At 38.4% G+C, this 22,828-nt stretch overlaps 1 protein-coding gene across 21 annotated transcripts in view; it reads left to right on the top strand.

Moving 5' to 3' along the window:
* The window catches only part of TRPM3 (transient receptor potential cation channel subfamily M member 3), a gene marked incomplete at its 5' end in the record, with an annotated part of 811,488 nt that overhangs the window by 554,076 nt on the left and 234,584 nt on the right, over window positions 1-22,828 (top strand). For all 21 annotated transcript variants that reach the window (XM_081236454.1, XM_081236468.1, XM_081236450.1 and 18 more), the window contains 4 exons: window positions 1,268-1,347; window positions 2,708-2,912; window positions 19,194-19,407; window positions 22,521-22,645. In XM_081236454.1, the coding sequence (XP_081092580.1) occupies window positions 1,268-1,347; window positions 2,708-2,912; window positions 19,194-19,407; window positions 22,521-22,645 (624 nt within the window). The remainder of the gene's footprint in view (window positions 1-1,267; window positions 1,348-2,707; window positions 2,913-19,193; window positions 19,408-22,520; window positions 22,646-22,828) is intronic.

Below are 22,828 nucleotides of genomic sequence, written 5' to 3'. Positions count from 1 at the left end.
TCCCTCAAGCATCCCCCGCGTTGCTACTTTTAAAATGTGCTTTGTCATGAATATAAGACAACTACTTCCTTCTGTGCCACATGCTCGCATAGACTCCACTGTGAGAGAGGAGGCAGGTGCAATATTAAGGGGTTGAGGGCAAACCAGAGCTTAGCACAACTTATACAGACATTTGGGTCCCTGGCAGAGTCAATATTAATTACAGCCAACAAGCAGGGGCTTGTAACAGTTAACACTGGTCATTGGGACAGGCCAGGTAAACAGCTTAGTTGCGCTTTGGTCCTGTATATTTTAAAAGTAGGAATTTGGTCCTGATGCTGGGTTAGAGAGAAGACGATACCTTGTAGATATAACATTACACGTTACTCTAGCAACATCTGTCTTAAACACACGCTTAGAGAAGGAATCTTCTGAGTAGCTTACTAGATTTCGTAGGAGGCTCCTCTACTGTTTCAAATGCTGCTAAAAAAAGGGGTTAAGGGATGAAGGATGGACACTGCTTTGGAACAAAGATGGTACAGTTTGTTGAAACTTCCTTTATCCTTCTGGGAGCCCAATCTCAGTGACCAGGCTTCTGGGTGGACAGTCCCAACAGTGTTCATTCTAAGAAGCCATGTTTGCTGAAAGGCATGTGGGATGCCAAAAAATGTGGTATCTTCCTTCCAAAGGCATTACCTGTGAAATTTTGGACTGTGATGAAGACATTTATCTTCCTAGGTTTCCATTTCCTTTCTTCCCCTCCATATTCAAGCATTGCTAATTTGGATTTTAGAAAAAGCATGGTGATGGATTAGATGGATTAGGGCTCGAATTATGTAATTTCCTCACCATTTTTCTTTCTTTCTATAAGGAAAATCTAATGGAAGTGTCAGCCATGAAAATCGTAGGCTTATTTAGATATATTTCTTCCTACCACTGAATACTTGTTAACTAAAGGGTTATAAACATCCTGCTCTATGGCTTTCATTTTCTCTGTAAATAGCATTATTTTTCTGTTCTTCAGAAGTCATTATGAACTTATATATAGTTTCATTACTAACATTTTTTATTATGGTCATTTCCTTTAACTCTCATATTATAATGTTAAATAACCTAACCAGCAGATTCTGGTAATAATTGATTTTGTTATATGCAGTGCTTATGTGTGAAGTAACCACAATTTCAGTTCAGTTTATGAGACACTGGTCTCTTAAGTGATTATGAAATTTTGCTTTATAGTCAAAAATACTTAAAGGTTGTGTTCACCTTTCCTCTTCTTTTTTTTCAGGCTCAGAAGTCCTGGATAGAAAGAGCGTTTTATAAAAGAGAATGTGTTCACATCATACCCAGCACCAAAGACCCCCATAGGTAATCTTGCTCTCTCTATAATGTAGCAAGAACTTGAAGTAGCAATTATGGGAACAAAAATATGATAGCAGTCACTATCCATTGCAAGAGAACAAATGTTAAAGATCATTTTTTAATTGTTGCTGGACATCTTTGAAGCAATCTCATATATACGCACCATGTAATATGCCATACTTGCAGTTAATTGTCTGAGAGCCTGTACAAAATAAAAGCTACACCATAGGGAAGGGAATTCATCACTGTCTATAGGAATGGGATATATATATATGAATGGGATATATATATATATATATATATATATATATATATATATATATGTTTAGTGTGATTACTGGTTTTCCCTTTCCAGCATTTCATCAAAATGCTTACTTTTTACCGAAATGCTCTGCTACAATGAAAAAGAAACTTTTAAAGGAAATACTCCTAGCAGATTACTAATTAGACTGCAGACCTTCAGATTTCTATCCAATCACATTTTTAATATTCTACTTACCTTCCTGAAGATCAACAGTATATAAGGTGGGAAGCATTTGGGATAAAGTAACATATGAATATCTGGAAATGCCCTTATGAAAAGGCAGTATAATGGAATAGTTTAAAATATAGACTCTGGAATCATATAGACCAGCTGTATAACCTTGAACAAATTACCTAACCTTCAGAACTATAATATTTTACCCATAAAATGAATGTCACATTGTTAGTATTTAATAAATAATAGCTCTGTATCAGTATTATTGCTAATAGTCATAACAGTGCTAGTAGTAAAGTATGAAGGACATTTTCATGAGGGGCGAATTTTGTTTTCAAATACCTTGTGAATAATTTTTTCATTGTTTCTTCAACAACACTTAAGCTGTAGATCTTCATTCTCAGAATTGGATATATGACAGAGAGTGTCAATTGGGAAAAGATAAGTTAGGTTGTGACTCACATATGATTGAGAGTCCTTATTTAAATGTACCTGTTAAAATTCTTCCCTCAAAGCTGTTCAGTGTCCTTCGTGCAAGATTTGATAGATGGGAGGAGTGAGAAGTAGAAAAATCTACATGGCATTCATTCTTTTCGTTCCAATCCTGAGCAATGTGGCAGGTGTGAAAGGGGGTAGGTGCAGAAGGATGGGAGGCATGTTACAGCCTATACAGCTAGAGGAAAATGTGGAGGGGCCAGAAAAGAAAAGAAATGTATGTCAAGTAAATCCCGAGTTCACCATTTGCCAGGTATGGCCACATTATGGATTCCACCTGAAAACTGACTCGCTGGCTTGCTACGGTTTGTAGGTTTCTCTAGCAGGTTGCCTTCAGTGTGTATTACAGTTGTCGCTAATACAAGGGGTTCACTTTGACCTCTTATGTTATAGGTGTTGCTGCGGGCGTTTAATAGGCCAGCATGTCGGCCTCACTCCCAGTATCTCAGTTCTTCAGAATGAGAAAAATGAAACTCGCCTCTCCCGAAATGACATCCAGTCTGAGAAGTGGTCCATCAGCAAGCACACTCAACTCAGCCCCACAGATGCTTTTGGGACAATTGAGTTCCAAGGAGGCGGCCATTCCAACAAAGCCATGGTAATCAGAAACCATTCGACACTTCTCAAATTCTATCTCAAGTCCTGCAAAGGAATGGTGAAGAGCTGGAGATTTAGTCTTTGGGCTGAATCCCAACTTTGCCAGTTCCTGGCTGGGTGACCTGCTCTAACTGTGTTGCTCCTGTGCATCTCTGCTCTTCCTCTGTCAAATGGGGCAAACCTTCCTCTCAGGATTTTTGAAACGATTAGTATGAGGTCAGACACAGTGGCTCTTGTTTTTAATAATAATAACAAGTAGCTTTCTACAGTTATCCACTGTTCATTATTTTATTTTCTGGGTCTCATCCATTGAGACATGTTTTTCTAACTCCTTTGGTAAAAAATATCTTAACTTTAGGTCTCTGTTTCATTCTATTGGTAACTAGCATTTCTCTCAATTCAAGGTAGAAATGATCATCCCAGACTATTTCCTTCCCTGTTCTAACAGAGATCTTGTCATCCAAATTGAGCGCTTTTTCTTCAAGCAGCTGCGTTCAATAATGTTCTCAATAGAACAGCTCCATATGAAAAGCATTTTTTTTTTTTTTTGGAAAGGAGGCATTAGGAAGTATACAAATTTTACTTCTAAGAGTTGTTGCTTCTAAATTTTAGCTTTCATCATGGACCTCTCCCTACTTGGCTGACAGATTTTGCCAGGAGAAAAGTCTACCATGTGTTTTTGGAAATTCTAGAAATGCTGTATTCCAACAAGCTTGCTTCTAACTTTTGAGAGAGAGTTAGTTAGTTGAGGGTGGAGCAGTTGGAGGTGACTGTTCTCAGGCATGCCACGGAGTTTTCTGAGTTTGGAGAGGAAATTTTGCTTAGAGAATCATACTGCAAAACGCAGGAGAAGTCACTTCACACCAGTTACAGTCTAAAAATGTGCAATAAAGCCACCTCTCTTGTCTCTTTTCTCTCCTCTCCCCTTTCCCCCATCCCCCCCTTCCCACTGCAGTATTTTCTTCACCAAGAATAGCTGACCAAGCTATTCTCACAGTTCTTCCCTAAGAAAATTAATTCTGAGCAATATACTGAAAAGGAGGATGCTATGTGTAACCCCCAGAAAGGCCTGGGGAAAACAAACAAGGGGTTAGGTAGTCTTGACCTGGACAGAACCAAGGGAAATGAAGATTTGGTAGCTTCCTCATCCACTTAACAGATGGATATGCCCACACAAGATCCTTAAGGGTTCCCAATTCAGTACAGTCCCCATTCACAATATGAGATTGAACCATATGCAGTGTGGATCCTCTGGAACCGTGCATTAATTAAAAGTCACGAAAGTTCTCCCTGTAAGAAAAGTGCTGCAGATGAAGAAGTGGTTTAGCGGTCAATAATCATTATAGAGTAGTATACCCAGTGACTTCATAGGGTGCTTGAATGATGCCTGTAAGCATCATGCCACAAGCCCAGAGGCATATGGTAAACTTCTAGCCGTTATTTCCTTCATTAATATGCAGTGTCTGTCAAATATAGAGCATAAATTTGGTCTTAAGTAGAGCATTCCTCCAAAGTCATCACCTAGGGAGATTCTAATTACCGTGATGCACCAGTGCACAGAATGTGTTTTGGGGACTGCTTTCAGACAATTTATAGATCACGAGAGAAAAGCACTCTGTATTTTCTTCAAATGACGTTTTTGATCAGAAGTTAATCCCGAGTACCTGAAATTCAAAAAACTTAGGGCTTTGTCACAAATGGCTTCTGCTAGTTTTTAAAAATCAGGTCTGTTCTCAGAAGATAAAGTTTTCCACCACTAAAAATTCTGAAAGAATGGAGTACTAGTTTGGAAGTGAAGAATGTGGGTTTTGGATGCAGACAGTCTAAGTTTATCCCAGAACCATCATATATTTGCTGTGTGACATGAGAAACCTCAGTTAAATTCTCTGGGCCTCAGTAATTTATTCTGTTATCTAGGAATAATAATGCTACCATTATAAATGTTAAATAGATGGCATATGTAAGTCATCTGGCACAGTGCCAGGACACATAATAGATGTAAAATTAATTTTAACTGCTATTTGTACTACTATCATCATTATTGTTTGCTTCAGACTTTGAAAAATTTTTAAATATTTTGATTAATACTCCGAAGGACATACATTTGGGTGCATATCTTGATATATTATTTTAGAAAGTCAAATCATAATTTTTCAGTTGACCCTTTAAAATAATTCAAGAAGTTCTGATTTCTTCACCTAGTTCTTAAGCCCCGAATCTGAAGCCACACTGCTTTGTTTATAGTCTGGCCTGTCACTTACTGGTTTAAAATCTGGCCCAGTTTATTTAACTTCCCAGTGCCTCAGTTTCCTCATCTGCAAACTGAGGATAGTAATTCCTGCTTTATAGGGCTGTAGCAAGGATTAAGTGAGTCAATATATATTAAGTACTTAGAAGAGTACCTGGTGTTAAAGCTAAATTAATGTTTGCTATGTTATTACTTCCACTAAGTGTTCACATACTATAGTTACAGGAGAGGCTTTGCAATCAATTAAAATAAAATGCATAATCTTGAAGTCATATAGAACTGTGTCTAAACACTCACTCTCTCTGCCTAGTTAAAAAGTCTTGGTTAAACCAATTAACTTAGCTGAGCCTCAAGATTTCTTATTTATAAAGTGGGCATGTTTTCCTTATGAGATGGTTACAAGGATTAGAGAGAATATAAAATCACTGGTATACAGCTAGTGCTCAATATATTTATGAAAATCATAGTAATGGTGCAGTGAAGCAACTTTGTTTACTTCCTAGGAATCCAAAGATATGTTAACATATTTCCACAGGAGTACCAGGCTGCATACGCTGGTGTTAGTGACGGTCACTAATTGGAGGCTACCACTGTGGACACCAGCCCATCAGTGACTGGAGACATGTGGCTTGTAAACCACCACATTATACACTTTGACTTCCTCATTGAGTCAACCTCCTATATCCACTTATTCTAGCAAAATGGAAAATGAGCTATTACCTGGTATCCTCTCTACTTTACTCACTGTAGACTTCAACAATTAGATGGCTACTGTGGGTGTGGTATTTGTGCCTTTTATGATGGACAAAGCCAAGATTCCTTCTCATTATACAATTTTCTTCTACCTGAAATTTTTTCCCTCTTAAAAATTTCTAGTGAATTTGAAATTTTTAAGAACACTGGAGATTGAATCTCCAAATAAATTTACTAGAACATGTGTCCTTCAAAGTATCAATCAAAGTACTTTTGCAACTGTTTTCAGGGTCTGTAGCAAATAATAATGACAGTCTCAATAATAATGGCAACTAAAACTTATTAAACATCTACTATGTGCCCAGCACTGTGCCAAGTACTTATCTATGTTTGTATATTTCATGTTTATGACACTAGCATTATTATTCCTGCATGACAGAATAACATACTAAGGCACAGAAAAGTTAAGTAATTTGCCCTATGTCATACAGCTACTGTATGATATGTGTATATTATGGTATCTAACAGTAGAGGAAAAACTTGAAGAGACAGCTAGATCTTTCACTCTGTTCCAGAAGAGTGAACACATTAGGACATTGAACCTTGACAGCCCTCCCCAGGCCCCACATAGCTCTGTCCAACCCAGAGCTACCCAGAGCTGTCTGTTGGCAGTCAGGTTAGGCAAGGTCAGCTACATGATTTGTGGAGCCCAGTATAAAATGAAAATGTAGGCCCTCAGCAGGGGTAGGGAAATCCATGCCCCTTTCCCATGACTATAGCCCCAACCCGTCAATGGATTGCCATCTCCACACTGGGAAGTGCTCAGTATCCAGTGGGGGAGGCTTCCCACAAAGTTGCTCACAAAACCCACCTTGGCACTGCCAGGCCAAGGCAAGGACAGCTACATCCTTACCCTGCCCTCAAATGCTACAGGCCACATGCCCAACCCTAACCCTGCCCCTGCCTGCACCCAGGTCCCAGCCAGGGATGGAGGGTAATGATGGAACACAGCCCTGTCAGCTGCCCCAGGAAGGGCTGGCAGGGACACTAAAGGCAGGAGCGGGTATGAATGAAATCCCATTCTGGCGAGGCAGCAGGAGGTAGGACGTGCGACTGTGAACGACGTGTGAGGCGAGGCTCTAGGCCCTCTGCACATGCCCCACTGTCCCATCAGCCTTCACTTACAAAACACGGATTCAAGGGTAAATTTGTCAAGAATTTCAAGACAGCAAGTGCAGAACATTAAACCCTGAACACTGCCCTTCTGAGCAGTGTGACTGGGCTGGTGGCACGACCATGAAGCCAGCACTGAGGTTAGGTCTCGCCTGCCCTAGGTGGTCTCAGAGCAGTCACTTCAAGGGGAAACCTTTCTTTCTGAGTCTAACCTGCCAAATGAGGACCACTTTTTTTTTATTACAACCCAGTATTTAACAAGTGGGAGTCCCCACTGTTCATCTAGGCACAATGAGCATTTTGTCCACTTTGGATACTTGGCCTTGAATTATTCTGATACTCCTGTCTAGACAAAGGGGTGGAGTTATCCATAGGACAGATGACTTGTTTTATCAAGCAGGACAGTTGTTTTGTGCCAACCTGTGACTTCTTTACATCTTGTTCTCTCCAACAAACTGACATGCAGTTCATCAAAGGGAAAAATCAGCAACTGCTCTCTGTTAAAGAGTACCAGTCTTTAGATGGGGAAGCCGTGGTTAAATATTCACCAAGACTGAAGTGAAACAGGTCAACTAACTTAATATGTCTTTGGTCCCCTTCTCCTGACAAGAATATTTGAAAGTTGAAATGATTTTTAACAAAGTGGTCAAAAAATTCTAGAGGGCAGATTAACTTTGACCTTCATTAATTTTTAAAAAAATAAGATATAACATTAACTTTTCCCCTCAAGACAGCCCAAAATAAAGCACTTGGATCTTCAAAATGCCGATGTGGTCTGGACACCATTTGAGGCAGAATCTGCCATAGTTTGGTAGAAGATACAGTTGGAAAAAAGGGACTCATTATTAAAATGTGGTGGGCTATGTGAGAACCATATCTCACATATGTATCTCTGTTACCACATAGACAGTACAGCATGATGTCACAGGACTTTGATCACCAAAGACCCTTGAGGGATCAATGCAATGGTTCTCTACTTGGAGGCTCACAGTAACCTGTGGGGCTACTACCAATGCCCATGCCCAGGAATCATTCCCAGAGAGTCTCCTTCATTGATCTGATATAGAACCTGGACATCCAAAGTGTTTTATTTATTTATTTTATTTATTTATTTTTGGCTGCATTGGGTCTTTGTTGTTGTGCACAGGCTTTCTCTAGTTGCGGCGAGCGGGGGCTACTGTTCTTTGCGGTGCGTGGGCTTCTCGTTGCGGTGGCTTCTCTTGTTGCAGAGCATGGGCTCTAGGTGCACAGGCTTCAGTAGTTGTGGCGTGCGGCCTCAGTAGTTGTGGCTCACAGGCTGTAGAGCACAGGCTCAGTAGTTGTGGTGCACGGGCTTAGTTGCTCCGCGGCATGTGGGATCTTCCCAGACCAGGGCTGGAACCTGTGTCCCTTGCATGGCAGGCAGATGCTTAAGCACTGCACCACCAGAGAAATCCCCAAAGTGTTTTAAAAGTTAGCCCGGTTAATCTGTTGTTCAGCCAGGCTAAAAAATACTGAATAATCCCAATTTCTCTACCTGTTTTATAGATGAGGCAACTCGAGCCCAGAGAGGTTAAATTATTTTCTGAGAGTCACCCAATTATTTGACAAAGATAGTTCTCAAACTCAGGATCCTTAGCACTCTCCATCAGTTCTGTTTCTTCTCTGTCATGTATTCCTGGTGCAGCCTATAATAGATGTTTTGAAAGGAAGCTAATTACTATTATATTTCGGACTCTTTATAAGGGTTTTGAAAACTTTCCAATAGAATTATAAAATCACTAGTATTTGATGAGGTTAATTACACTCAAAAGCTGTGAGCAGGAAGAGCTCTCTGTAAAATTATATCCTAGGTTAATGGAGCCATTTTCTGAGCCCTTCCCCGGACTCTGTGGTATTCTGTCCTCAGTTCTCAGACTTGACAAACCCCAGTGAGATAGTGAAACCAGCGTCTCTCACGCTTTACGGAGAAAGAAGTTGTGACACAGAACGAAGACATTCAGAGCTGACAGTAAGTGAAGGATTCTCATTCCTCTCTCTTCTCTATACCAAGCCACATCTTACCAAAAAATTCATGCCCCCCAAATCCATTCCTGGGCTGTTAAACAACCTGGAAGTTCATGCAGATGCCTCATAAAAACCAGAACATGAGGACCAAGGAAGAAGGTACTAAGACACTAAAGCTCTGGTTTAGGCATTTTCTTAACTAGACTGGATTCCAGGTAACTTTTTAAAACTGACTGAGAGAGCAATACCAAAATGGCCCAACAGCAGACATTGTTGGGTCCTTTCTCAAAGACTCTTCTTTATCTGGGGCTGAGTCTATTAAATTATTTAGAAAAGGAAGCAGTGCTGGACTTAATTAGACAGACTCTTATTTGCTTACTAATCATCTCTTCCAGTTAATGCTGAGCTGACTTATAGACCAGGTAAGTATAACCTAATTAAGGACTTGTATTTAAACTTCTCAAGTCACCCACATAATGCTCTTTGGGTTTTCCCTTGCTATTTACTCAGCTTATTAGATCAGGTTGAGCCCCTTATTACAGTTTTTGTATAATTTAGAGAATTATCCCTGTGCTTCATTTTCACACTTAGAGCTGTAACTGTTGAGTCAGCCAGGATGTAAGCCTTCTTCTCTGAGCATTACCAGAGAGTGTGTGAGAGGGAGTAGGTAAAACTGGAGAGATACTCAGGGGGGTGGGGAGGCTGTCAGCTGTATGACATCTACAACCTTATACTCTTAAAATGCTTTAGGATTAAATCTGATTTTTTAAAAATTATTTTTCTTTGCATTATGCAGATTTGATCTGGGAATCATTGACTGACATGCACAAAATACATTAAATAAATCCCAGTTCACAAAACAAAATAGCTAATCACTAGACTATAGCTAACTAAGAAGCTTTATATAGCATGGTATGGTTTTTGAGGGGTTTTGTAATTGCTCTGTTGCTTTCCAGTTTCCACCTTGAAATCTCTAGACCATTAGATAGGCAGTACCTTTGGAAAACCTTTCTGAATCTGGGAATAAAACTAGAATGTATCATTATCACTTAAACTTCTGATCTCAATCACACACCTATAGAGAAGGAAGAACCAACATTCCTCAAGAAACTCATCTTGTTCTAGAAAATTTTATACAAAAGCAATTCTGGCAGAAAATTCATAGAGTACCCCTGCAACTAGTCATATGCTCAGTGAAGTTTTATATTATTTCTAAACCTTTAGCTTTGGCTTATCAGCATCCATCACCTGGAAGCAGCTGTTATCTAACATTGAAGAACCACAAAAACGATATAGAATAAATTACAATGGCATTTTCACTCCCAAAGTTTTGTGGGTCATCAAACTGGGAATCCAATAACAGTGACACCTTACATTTGCATTCCACATATTTTCTTTCTAGAGAACTTTTGCATACATTAAACCACCGTAAGCATTAAACATTTGGTGCAAAACCAACGGCTCCATGGACTTGGAAAGCTGATATCAGCAAAATGGTCTCAGCAGTCTGATGCCACATACTCTCCTTGGCCACAACTTTAATGAAAAATACTCATTTAGGGGCTTCCCTGGTGGTGCAGTGGTTGAGAGTCCGCCTGCCAATGCAGGGGACGCGGGTTCGTGCCCCGGTCCGGGAGGATCCCATATGCCGCGGAGCGGCTGGGCCCGTGAGCCATGGCCGCTGAGCCTGCGTGTCCGGAGCCTGTGCTCCGCAACGGGAGAGGCCACAACAGTGAGAGGCCCGCGTACGGCAAAAAAAAAAAAAAAAAAAAAAATGCTGGGCAAAATGATGTGAGTAAAAATTTAGGGTTGAAAAGGTGACAGATTAATTATCAGAGACAAATTGCTCCACAGCAAGTGAAGATCAGAATACCAAAGGAAGATTATTATTATTATTTTAAATTAAACAACCCCAGCCTATTCTAAGTAGTGATGGCTGCTTCTCCACTTTCCAGCCTTCACCCACCCTGGGTGTTGTAAAGGGGAGGATACTGTCTGGTTTGTGACACCTCTGTACCCAGTTTAATGCAGTGAGGCCATAGTAAAGTTGAATTCTGCTTTGACAAGTGAATAGTAACATTTCTAATGATGAAGCAGGTTAGAGTGGCTTTAGAGAAAACTGCAGTGAAATCACCTGCTAAACAAAAATAAATTTAGCAACTGGAAAAAGCAAAAACTCAGAGTTTTAGCTACCAAAGCCCTCTGCCATTCGAACAAAAGAAAAGCTCTAGTTTGCTCTTATAGTCTCACTTGCAATATTTCATTTGTAAGTTTGTGGTTTGGAATTCAAAGTACGTGTTTTTGTGAAAATCACGCTTTTATGCATTGGCCTCCAAAGCACCTAAGAATAGATCAAATAGTACAATTTCAAGTAGAGCTAACTTCTGTTTTATATAGTACATTCTTTAGATACTCTTCTGAATCTCATTAGCTCATCACACAGGCTTTCTGCTGGCAGGCAGGGGCACTAATGATGGCAGTGCAGGTATGGGTAACTCATTTGAGCTCAATTTATTTCTAGAAATTAAAATTAAGGAGCTAAGGGCATGAGGGAGAAGGATAGGATAGGTAGCCAGACCGAGGTAACATTTTCCGTCTGGACAGGTACTTTTTATAACTTGCACCGGTCACTCCTCAGATAGCTCAGAGTTGAGAAACAAAGGGCTGCTTTGAAGGGGACATTAAAGAGCTAACGGCGAGGTATCTGGATCCTGTTGTATGCAGAAGTCATTTATAACGTGAGTGCTTGTAACTCTTATCCAATTTACATATACTGATTTTTCTGCCATTCCAGGCATTTCCCAGAATTTAATCTTTAGTGTTCTGTGTGGTGGTCAGGATCACCCTTATTTCACAAGAGAGGGTCTCAAACTGATCAAATGATTTACAGTGCCAGTACTGTAACTGATGCTAGAGTGTGATGCCACACGTGATTGGGAAACCTGTAAATAGGAGCACACATCACCACATCAGAGTACTGCCCAGGTAACAAAATTTACTATACACATTAGGAAGATTTCTTGTTATTTGTAAGGTGATCCCTTGGCAATTAATGAGCTCACAAGTGGACAGTCAAAATTGCTTATCTTGACAACCAAAATAGCTCCTAATTTCAAATCACATTGATCTTTGAGCAGGAATTGATTAATTGCTCTGGGTACAGCCATTTATGACCTTGAAGCTGCTGATTCAGCACCTGAGTTAACTGTTATATTATAAGCACTAGGAGAATTACTGAATAACCTGATTCTTATGGGTATAAGAATATAATTTAAAAATTGAAATCTCCAGGTAATCATAAAGTGTCATTTCATCCCTTAGTTTTAATTATCCTCTTATCCCTAAACTGTTTCCTTGAGCTGCTAAACAATAACATACAAAAAGTAACAAATTGATTCATTTAAATGCTTCCTTTTTTTAAAAAATCTTTTATTCTCCAAGGGAAGGAAAAAATAAATCTAAAATAATGGCCAACATTAAAGGAACAGGGACACCCAGTATTTCTATTATTTATCAGTTTCTGGATAATCAGGGGTGGGCTGTCATTAATCATGTGTTCCTTTGTGTAAGAATTAGTCCTGGTGAAAAAGAATTAGGTAGGTGAAATTGAGTAGCTTATCAGTGGCTGCACTTTCCTACTTCTCATGGCCTGAGTAATATTCCATTATTTCCTCCATTCTTCTCTTTGATTTTCGTGTAAAATATTGAGTGTTCTTTCTTCCCTTGGGCCCAGTGATAAACGCTAGACACACCACTTAGAATCTTTGCTCTGGGGAAGAGTTGTAATCCTTGCTACTCCTGTGGTCCCTGGGGAGCTAGTTAGAAATGCAGAACCTCAAGTCCCACCTCACACCTACTGAATCAGAACCTGCATTTTTGAGGTCCCCTGGGTGAGTTTTGCATGTTAAAGTTTGAGAAGCACAGCTCAACCTAGAGTTTCCAGTGTAACAGTAGCTTTATTAATGGGTTAGGTGAATGGTTAATTACTAGATAACTAATTCTGACTCCCAGTCACTCACCTTCCCTGGGTCTCAGTGTCATCTGGAAAGCAGAAGAACTGAAATAGAGTATTTCTAGTTCCCATGATTGCTAAGATAATTCTAAACTCCTAAGATTGTAACTACATCATAGCCAGTACTGAAAGGCTTATCCAAAATCGAAGGTCAGACCAAACATGATCCCTCCACTCAGAGATCTTGCAAATAGGGAGATAAAACTGACACAAACAAGAAACAACCGGAAAAAAATATATATTAAACCGGGTTTGACTGAGAGTTATATTGAGTCAACATGAGCTTGCATTCCAAGAAGCAGTCAGTAAGAGCCTTTGAAAGACAAGAATGATTTATGTAGATGAAAGGGGAGGGACTGGGTTTTCTAGGACTTGGGGAATAACATTAGCCAAATACAGAGAGAAGGGGGGAAACGCCTCTTAAATGAGTAGGGTAAGGCCAAACTGTGGGGACCATGACAGGCAGAATGGGAGTTTTTGTATGATGTAACTATTTGAATTGAGAAATAATATGATCAAAAAGGAATTGGGGAAAGAAATCTGCCTGTTGGTGTCTTATTGAGAACACAGGGTTAGAGGAGCCAGTAGGACTGTTGCCACAACCCAAAATGACATCCTAGTAAAGAGCATTCTTATTTATTCTTTTTTTTTTTTTTTTTTTTTGGCGGTACGTGGGCCTCTCACTGCTGTGGCCTCTCCCGTTGCGGAGCACAGGCTCCGGACGCACAGGCTCAGCGGCCATGGCTCACGGGCCTAGCCACTCCGCGGTATGTGGGATCCTCCCGGACCGGGGCATGAACCCGTGTCCCCTGCATCGGCAGGCGGACTCTCAACCACTGCGCCACCAGGGAAGCCCCTTATTTATTCTTAAAATAACAACTGAAGCAATAGAAGGAAAGGCCTGGATGAGAGCACCATTTGAGAAATGGATCGTTAGGACTCGCAGACTGCTTGGTTGTAAGTGAAGGAAAAGGAGAAGTAAGGAGAGAGGAGGCATTTATGTTTTTGAGGTCAAGAGCAAGGACCTGGAATCAGACAGACCTGGGGTGTGAATCCTGTCATCACCACTTAATAGCTGTTGAACTTACTGTTCTTTCCTGTCCCCTGTAAATGTGGATGCCACCAACCTCGTAATTGGGAGGAGTCCATGAAATGATGCATGTAAAGCACACAGTATGTATGTACCTGGAACACAAGGGATTTGATTGTAGGTTTGGGGTTTTTTCTCAGTAGTTAGGAAATTGAGAGTAGAGAGAAGTATGCATAGAGAGCCTATGAGCAACATGACCTTACACAGGCCAGACACTGAATACCTCTGTTTGTTCGTCTGTAAGACAGAGAACCAGGGACAAGGTGATCTAAGGTCATTCATTCATTCCCCCACTGGAGCACTTATTAACTGAGTAACAAGTGTTTCATGATCACCAGCAAGCTTTTCTTCGTTTCCTAGCTAGGAAAAAGATGAAGCTAGTTCAAAAGGAATTTTGACATATTCACTAGATTCGTTGGTCACTTTCCAGTGAACTGCTTACATGATCAGTAAATTGGGTTCCTTATTGGTAAGTTGTAACTTTAGAAGCCCTAAAGGGAATTATTTACCAAGTGAGACTTACTCCTAAAAATGCACTAGGATTATTATTACTAATTACTATAAATAATTGAACTCCATAATATGTTATTTTTTAATATTTATTATTTATTTATTTAATTTTATTTTGGCTGTGCCAGGTCTTAGTTGCGATGTGTGCAATATCTTCATTGCTAACACGTGGGATCTTTAGTTGCGGCATGCGGGCTTCTTAGTTGTGGCATGTGAACTCTTAGTTGCAGCATGCGTGTGGGATCTAGTTCCCCGACCAGGGATCAAACCCAGGCCCCCTGCATTGGGAGTGTGGAGTCTTACCCACTAGATCACAGGGAAGTCCTCATAATATGTTATTTAGCTAGGTTACACATATTAAAATTATTACACAGTCTCTGTAGTGATTTAGTATAATTGCCATATCTCTTCTTATTGAGTTAATTAGTAATGTACGTGTGTCTGTCCCCAGACACTACCTGTGGCTCAGAATCTCACATTATTTACCTGGCTAAATGAAACGTGCAGGTGGGGTTGCTCAGTGAGGCATCTTGAAGTTCCAAAAGCCATAATCACACTACTTTTCTTGTTTTTCAAAACATTTTACTGTTCTCATGTAAGCCTTCTCTCATCATTGGGACTACAGCTTTACAGTTCTTCAGAAATTTTAGGAACTAATATCTAGGCTTGCAAGGGGATTTTAGAAGGATTTTTTAATTTTAGAAGGATTTTTATACTTTAGATGTTTTTCTATATTTAGAAGTGCAATTTATATCTCACCTTAGAAGAATATGGATTCTTATTTAGTTGGGGTTTTTTTGAAGGAATAAGAAAGTGATACTGAAATGAAGTTACTGAATAATTTGAGAAGCAGTTTCTTAGCATCTCCCACAATGAACATTCTTGGTTTGTATAGTTTGGAAGCCTTGTGAGTCTCAGTTCTAATTTATTTTACTAAATATCCCTTTCTAGAATTATTCAAAATGGTATACATTTAATCTAGTAAAGCTACCAAATTTTAACTACTTAAGTAGCATAAGTTCAGTGTACAGGCACAGAAAACATTTTATTCTTTTATTTTATAGTGCTCATTATATAGATAGCTTTCTTATAAACAGTCACTCAGTGAGATAATAAATATAACAATAGATAATTTTAAAAGCTTTTATTTAAGAAACCCTTGTGTTTGCTTCCACCACTGCAGTACCGTCTCTCCAGCCCCAGGGCTCCTTGCATGACACAAAAACACATGTTGTTGAAGATTTCTGCTGATAGATATCTGAAAGTTCTTGCCCTCTACATGAGAATTTGTGTACAAAATATGCAGTTTCCCACATTGTAAACTCTAGTTAAATTCTATTGATATAAGTGATATAATTCTTTTTTTAACATCTTTATTGGAGTATAATTGCTTTACAATGTTGTCTTAGTTTCTGCTGTATAACAAAGTGAATCAGCTATATGTATACAGATATCCCCATATCCCCTCCCTCTTGCGTCTCCCTCCCACCCTCCCTATTCCACCCCTCTAGGTGGTCACAAAACACTGAGCTGATCTCCCTGTGCTATGCAACTGCTTCCCACTAGCCATTATATCACTTATTTTATACACTACCAATGTAAAATAAGTGATATAATTCTTTTGATATAATGTACTTAGCTAAAATTGCCAACCTTTACTCTTTCCATTCTAGAATTGGTTTTTGCTGAGTAGATTAAATCAATATAGAACCAGCTTGTTAGATTCTAACACTTCTTTGGATTTCTAGTATATATATATGGGAAACTTTAGCTCTTTTGTATTTCTTGATTATGCAGCTTAATTTATCAAGCTACTTTGATATTTTGTATGTTTGTGCCTCACATTTCTGCTAAATATATTTAAAATATACTTTAACAGAAGAATTAACATATAATTTTTAAGGTTTTTGCAACAGTGGGGTCTCCCCAATCCAAAAAATATTACAATGAATTGTCATCTGCTGCATAACCTTTTTTATTTATACATCCAAAAGCATATGTTTGTATGATTACATGCAAGTCTGTTCTTTTGGTGATTATGCAACTTCAACATTAATACTTCACAAATTCCAAAATTAAAACTTTTCTCTCCCACATAATATATAGACTTTAGAATGCTTTGACTCTAATTACTACTCCCTAATTTATATGCTATATTATCCAGTGCTTTAGTTCTATCCCTTTCCACCATATATTAGACACTATTATCATTTTATATTTTACAACCAGTGCTTTTTAAGATTTACCCTGTATGTGCTAATATCTTCGTTTACCATTCTTTCTTGTATCTCAGATCATCCATCTGGGATCATGTAACTTTAACTTCTACCTGCTACATATATCTTAAAATTTCCTTCAGTGAAGTCTGCTAGAAGTAAATTCTCAGTTTTGGTAGTCTAAAAATGCCTATAATATGCTCTCATTTTGGAAAGATATTTTTGCTGAATTCTACACTGACAGATAATTTCTCTTTGCAAATCGAAGACACTGTTCTGGCATCCATTGTTGCTGTTGAAAGTAAGCCATCAGTCTAATGACTGTTTCTTTGTAGGTAATCTGTCTTTTTTTCTAGCTCCTTTTGAAGGCTTTTCCCCTACCCTTTGGTGTTCTCTGTGAGGTATCTGTGCGAGGGGTTTCTTTTTGTTTATCTTGCTTGGGATTCATTGAGCTTCTTGAATCTGAGAATTAGTATCTTTTAGTAATTCTGAGAAATTCCCAACCAATATCTCTTCAAGTATTGCCTCTTCCACATTATCTCTTTTATTTCTATCCAGAATTCTGATTACGTCTTCTAAAATTCTCAAATTTTCTTCTATGTTTTCAATTCCTCTATTTTTCTAGGCTGCATCTGGCTTATTTCTCTGGATCTATAGTTAACATATCTGATCTGTAGTTTCATTTATCCCCTGTATTTTTCATTTAAATTATTATATTTTAATTTCTAGAAGTTCTCTTTTTTACTCTTTTTCAAATATATGTGAGCATTTTTTATAATCACTTGTTCTTTATTCATATGTTCAATTTTCTCATTTATGTTTTTTAACATATTAAATGTAGCTGTTTCATATTCTCTGTCTGAGCATTTCAGTATCTTTGAGGATCTTATTCTGCTACCCGTTGTCTTTTGGTTCTCATTCATGTTACTTTACTTCCTTCTGTAATTTGTGATTTTATTTTTTTACAATGAAATGCTTATTTTCCCATGGGAATTATTTGAGACCTGGATTGAAGATGTATTCCTCCACAGAGAATTTGCACTTACTTCTGAGAGTTATCTGGAGCCATTACCCCACCAGAACCATCTTATATTAAATACTCTGATGTTTCTCAAACCACACTGAGAGTGTGAATGTGGACCAGAACCTGTATGAGGACCCACTTTTGTTTATAAATAACCAGAGGAGAATTTTTTTTTCCCATCTGCTGAGAATCAAGGTTGAGGCCGGCAAGTTTCCTTGCTCTATTCTTCTGACCATCAGCCTTATTTATTTTTCTTCCTTACACTTGAGAGTGGAGCCCTTTGAAGTATCCCAGCTTTATGTGGGGTCTCTCCTTAGGCACCCCCATACTGCATTAACCTACCAAAGCAGATGCTCATGGTCTTCCAGGATTCAGGAGAAAGCCTCAAGGCCAAAGCTTGCTTTGGTATTTCCTTACCTCCTGAGATTCCAGCTTCCACTTTGTTTAGGTATCTGAATATTCTCTCTTTTCATGCCACCTCAGCAATACATTTCAAAAGGCTTTCAAGTGCATTTGCCCAGTATTCCAGTTGTTTCCAGCTAGAAATGAAATGTTTATATAATTAAAGACCTAAATGAGTATGTGTGTGTGTATATATATATATATATATAGTTATAGTTATATAGATGTTTATCATTATATGTATTTATAGCATTTTATTTATATATACTTATCATAACTTTATTTCCAGTTGCACCTGGTAATACCTTGATATCTGCTATGCACTTCAATTTTTTTTCAACTATTCTACAAAAATAATTGGAATGACTTCTGTCACTTTTCTTTGAAAGATAAAGAAAACATTTGGTATGCAGTTATTTTTAGATTTAAGTAAATATAATCAGCTGTTACCATATTTTAAAATTCTTGTTACATTATGTAGAACTGTAGAATTTTTCAAAACCTCTCAAAATAATAGGGTCACAGAAACAGTCATATCTAGGTCCAGTTGGTATAGAGGGATTATTTATATTGAAAATGTTAGCAACATTTGAACTGTTGCACAAATTTTAAGGTTGGTAAAATATAAATACGATTTCCTTTGAGCAAAGAACCCATCCCAGGGAAAGTTGTGTTTACACTGCATTTTAGAAGTTAAATAATTTAAAAATTTGTAGTCATTCAGAATTTCAAGAAAACCTTTTAAAATGATGAATCCCTTTGTCTAGAAGCTTCTTTTGGTAAAGCAATTGATTTGCCCCTTTTAAAAAATCTAGTTTTTATAAGACGTTTTCTTCAAGTAACTATACATATCATTGCAATCAGTAAAGATAAGCAGCCACAGTCAGCCTTGCCCTGTCTCCCTAATCAATGGTCGTCCTTCTTCTAGTACGTACGAGTATCTTTCGATACAAAACCTGATCTCCTCCTACACCTGATGACCAAGGAATGGCAGTTGGAGCTTCCCAAGCTTCTCATCTCAGTTCATGGGGGCCTACAGAACTTTGAACTCCAGCCAAAACTCAAGCAAGTCTTTGGGAAAGGTCTCATCAAAGCAGCCATGACAACTGGAGCATGGATATTCACTGGAGGTGTTAACACAGGTAATTGGAAGTGGGACAGAGAAGGACAACATAAGGCCACGAGAATGTTGTGACTAAGATCATTTTCTCCTGAGGTTAAATATATTTACGTTCCCCCACCTCATCCCCTACACCTGTGTGTCCACACCTGCTGGTTATTGCTCCTTTCACTGAGTCTCTCTCCTTCCTCTACCTAAATGATAACTGTACTGTCATTTCTCAACCAAGAAGAATTATTTACACTTAAGAAACAGACTGGGATATTTAATACTTGATTCTACAGAATTTATAAACACGACTAGTGGAATTTCACAGGATATTTTCAATACCTCAATTTGCCAAATAGGCATCCAGTAATTTTTTAAGGAATAACTTTTGCTCTAAATTGGAAACTCTGTTCTTTAAGTGATTTTAAGTTTGATGCAAATAGCTTTAGAGTTTGCAGAGCGCCCTTTCCATCTGGGGTGACAGCAAAGTCTGGAGTAACATGTGTTTATTATTTAAAGTATTTCATTGAATCAACTCTGCACCGACAGAAGACACACCCCACTCTGAACGCCAAGCAGTTTTTTCTACCTGCCAAATGAGTTTCTATATTGTGATCCAGGCAAGCTGCCAAATCAATTCTTAGAAACCCACTTAGAGTTAAGTGCTTATCTGCAGAACATTATGAATGTGCAGCAGATAATGGAATGGATGCTGTAAATGTCTTGATGTATTTCCCCAGCCTGAGTCAGAAGTGCCGATTGGAAGAGACAGGTAATGCTGCAGTAAATTAATTCAGACTTGTTTCAAGACTCAGAGTCTGCACATGTGGACACATTTGAAGTTAGTGGGACATGCTGAACATAACCCTGGACCAACTAGTTTTAAATAAAATGTTATCTCAATGTTGTTTATTCATTTTTTTGTAGTTTAGATGATGTTTGAGTGAGACCTGTGCTCAGAATTCTCCTCCATACCTAGAAGTTGTGAACATTCAGCTCACAACAATATAGGTTCATTTACACAGCGAAATCTGCATATTGCCCTCCCCATCGTTGTCATGTGAAACCCTGACTCAGTCTGTATAGTGACATGATCTTAAAATGACCTGCTCAGCCGGCTCTTTACTGTTTACTTTGTGGTGATCAAATATCTACAGAGCAGTTTTCTTTCGTGGCTGTTCAGGCTTTAAGCTCCAACTTTCACTCACAGTTTAACAGGCATCATTTGCCTATAATTATTCAGTCTTTTGCTTTCCTGGCATAACCTGCATCTCCTGTGGAGATCAACTCAAAGGTTTCTAAAAGAAATGCTTACCCATCTTCTGTTTGGGGGAACTTGGAAAATTGTTTATTGTTTTTCTTTTGTGAAATGCATCCAATATCAAAAGAAGAATTAACAGCGTAAATGTTGTAAACCAAAGAATTCATCTCTGCCTCTCTCCAGGCATAGTGCTCAATCCAACACTCAAAGTGTGTTCGATTGAACGCTCAGCTTGGGTAAAAGGTGAAGGCGGAATTGTGGCAGATGGAGGGAGGGGCTACCATGAAGCTAACCTTCTTGTCCAGGACTGGACCCCAAATGAGTTTTGCATATAAATAGGAAAAAACTTAACACTAATATTCACAGCTTTACTCTTGTATTTGGCTTTCTTTATCAGTACTTTCTCTTAGAAGATCCATAGATGAGATAGTAAGTGAAATTGATATTCTTCCCAACGCTCCCAGCACAGCTCAGCATGGACTAGTGGCTATTTACGCTACTCTGTTGTTTGATTTTTTTTTAAAGGAGGCTCTTTCTGTTTGATCTTATGAATATTTCAGAATTGAGTTGTTCACACATGTCTGTTGTCTCCTGTGATTAAATTGCCTGGTGTGTTTTGTGTGCTTGTTAGTTCAGTGGTGCCCAGTTCCTGAGCCCTCGCTCTGTGCCGGCACCTGAAGAGAGTAAGACACTGATCTCCAACCTTCCCTTCAATGAGTTTACTCTGAGCAGAGACATCCTCGCATGTGATTATGAACCAAAGAAGAATATGTTCAGTGACATATTGAACTATTCAAAATATACAAACTGCAACCCTGTTCAAATGGAGAAAAAATCAAATCCAACTAAGCTTTCATATAGGAGATGGAACTTGTGTGAGTTTTTCCTTGAAGAATGGGTGGAATTTTCCTTAAAGTATAAATGGAAGCATCTTTTCTTAGAGAATGTATTTTATATCTTCTATAAAAATGATCACTTGAGAGAGAAGTTAAAAGATTAGAAATTATATCTTATTTAAATGGTTTATTAAAAGATAAAAGGTAGTTCCCTACAATCTTGTAAACTGAATTTTCTCACTCTTAACTATGGTAAGGAAAGGCATGGTGATGGGAAGGCCATTATGACAGAAGAGGAAAATAATTAGAATGATGTCTAAAAAGGTGTATTTATGTATTTTTAACATAAATTTTCCACAGAATATGTCAACATTTTCTTTACAAGCAGGGTCTCCACATTATGTGCCCATAAATAAGAAGGTGAAGTCAAGATTAACAAAATCTGAGCTAAGTAATTACTCTATTTGCTGACCCTAACTCATACACAGACTGTGGTATAGATTTAATATAATATTATTTATGATGCTTTTTATAGGATATTGTCATGGTATTAGTACTTAGTCATACTAATACATCATTATACTTATAATACAAGAAAAGATTCTCTAAGTTTAAAGTATCGTATTTATTCTTTTTTTTTAAATGAAGTTTTATTATTATTTTGGCCACGCGGCTTGTGGGATCTTAGTTCCCTGACCAGGGATCGAACCCGTGGCCCTTGCAGTGGAAGTGCAGAGTCCTAACCACTGGACCACCAGGGAAGTCCCTGTATGTATTCTTTTTATAGATATTGTATACGTGTTTTTTTTCATATGAGATAGGATAAGAAATGTATTACTAGAGTTCATATACAAGTCCAGCAAATGTATCTGGCATTAGAGCTGCAAGTTTATGTTCTCTCCTGAACATGTGTAGTTCGTGTAGAAATGTGTCAAAACTTTATATTCAGTGCATTTAACCTTAGGAAAAACAGTTACCACAATTTCCGTTAGATCAATGGAAAGTAATTGCTTTAAAAGGCAAGAGTAATACTTCTCTTTTTCCTCTTAGGTGTTATTCGTCATGTTGGAGATGCCTTGAAGGACCATGCATCTAAGTCTCGAGGGAAGATATGTACCATAGGTATCGCCCCTTGGGGAATTGTGGAAAACCAGGAGGACCTGATTGGAAGAGATGTAAGTCCTGGGAGCTCCCTGTATGTGACTTCTCATAGAGGTGATATCAAAGGAGTAAAATAAAATTAGAATTCAAACTATGCATACTGGATTACTCTGTTAGTCCCCACCTCCTGAAATGAAGCTGATGTTAGGAATAGTTCTGGGAGACCGTTTATTTTCCAGAATCTATCTATGTGAACT

Source organism: Mesoplodon bidens (assembly GCF_964165515.1).
Source record: "Mesoplodon bidens genome assembly, chromosome: 6".
Taxonomy (NCBI): Eukaryota; Metazoa; Chordata; class Mammalia; order Artiodactyla; family Ziphiidae; genus Mesoplodon; species Mesoplodon bidens.
Note: the sequence above shows the minus strand (reverse complement) of the source record. Positions and strands in the feature narration are given on the sequence as shown.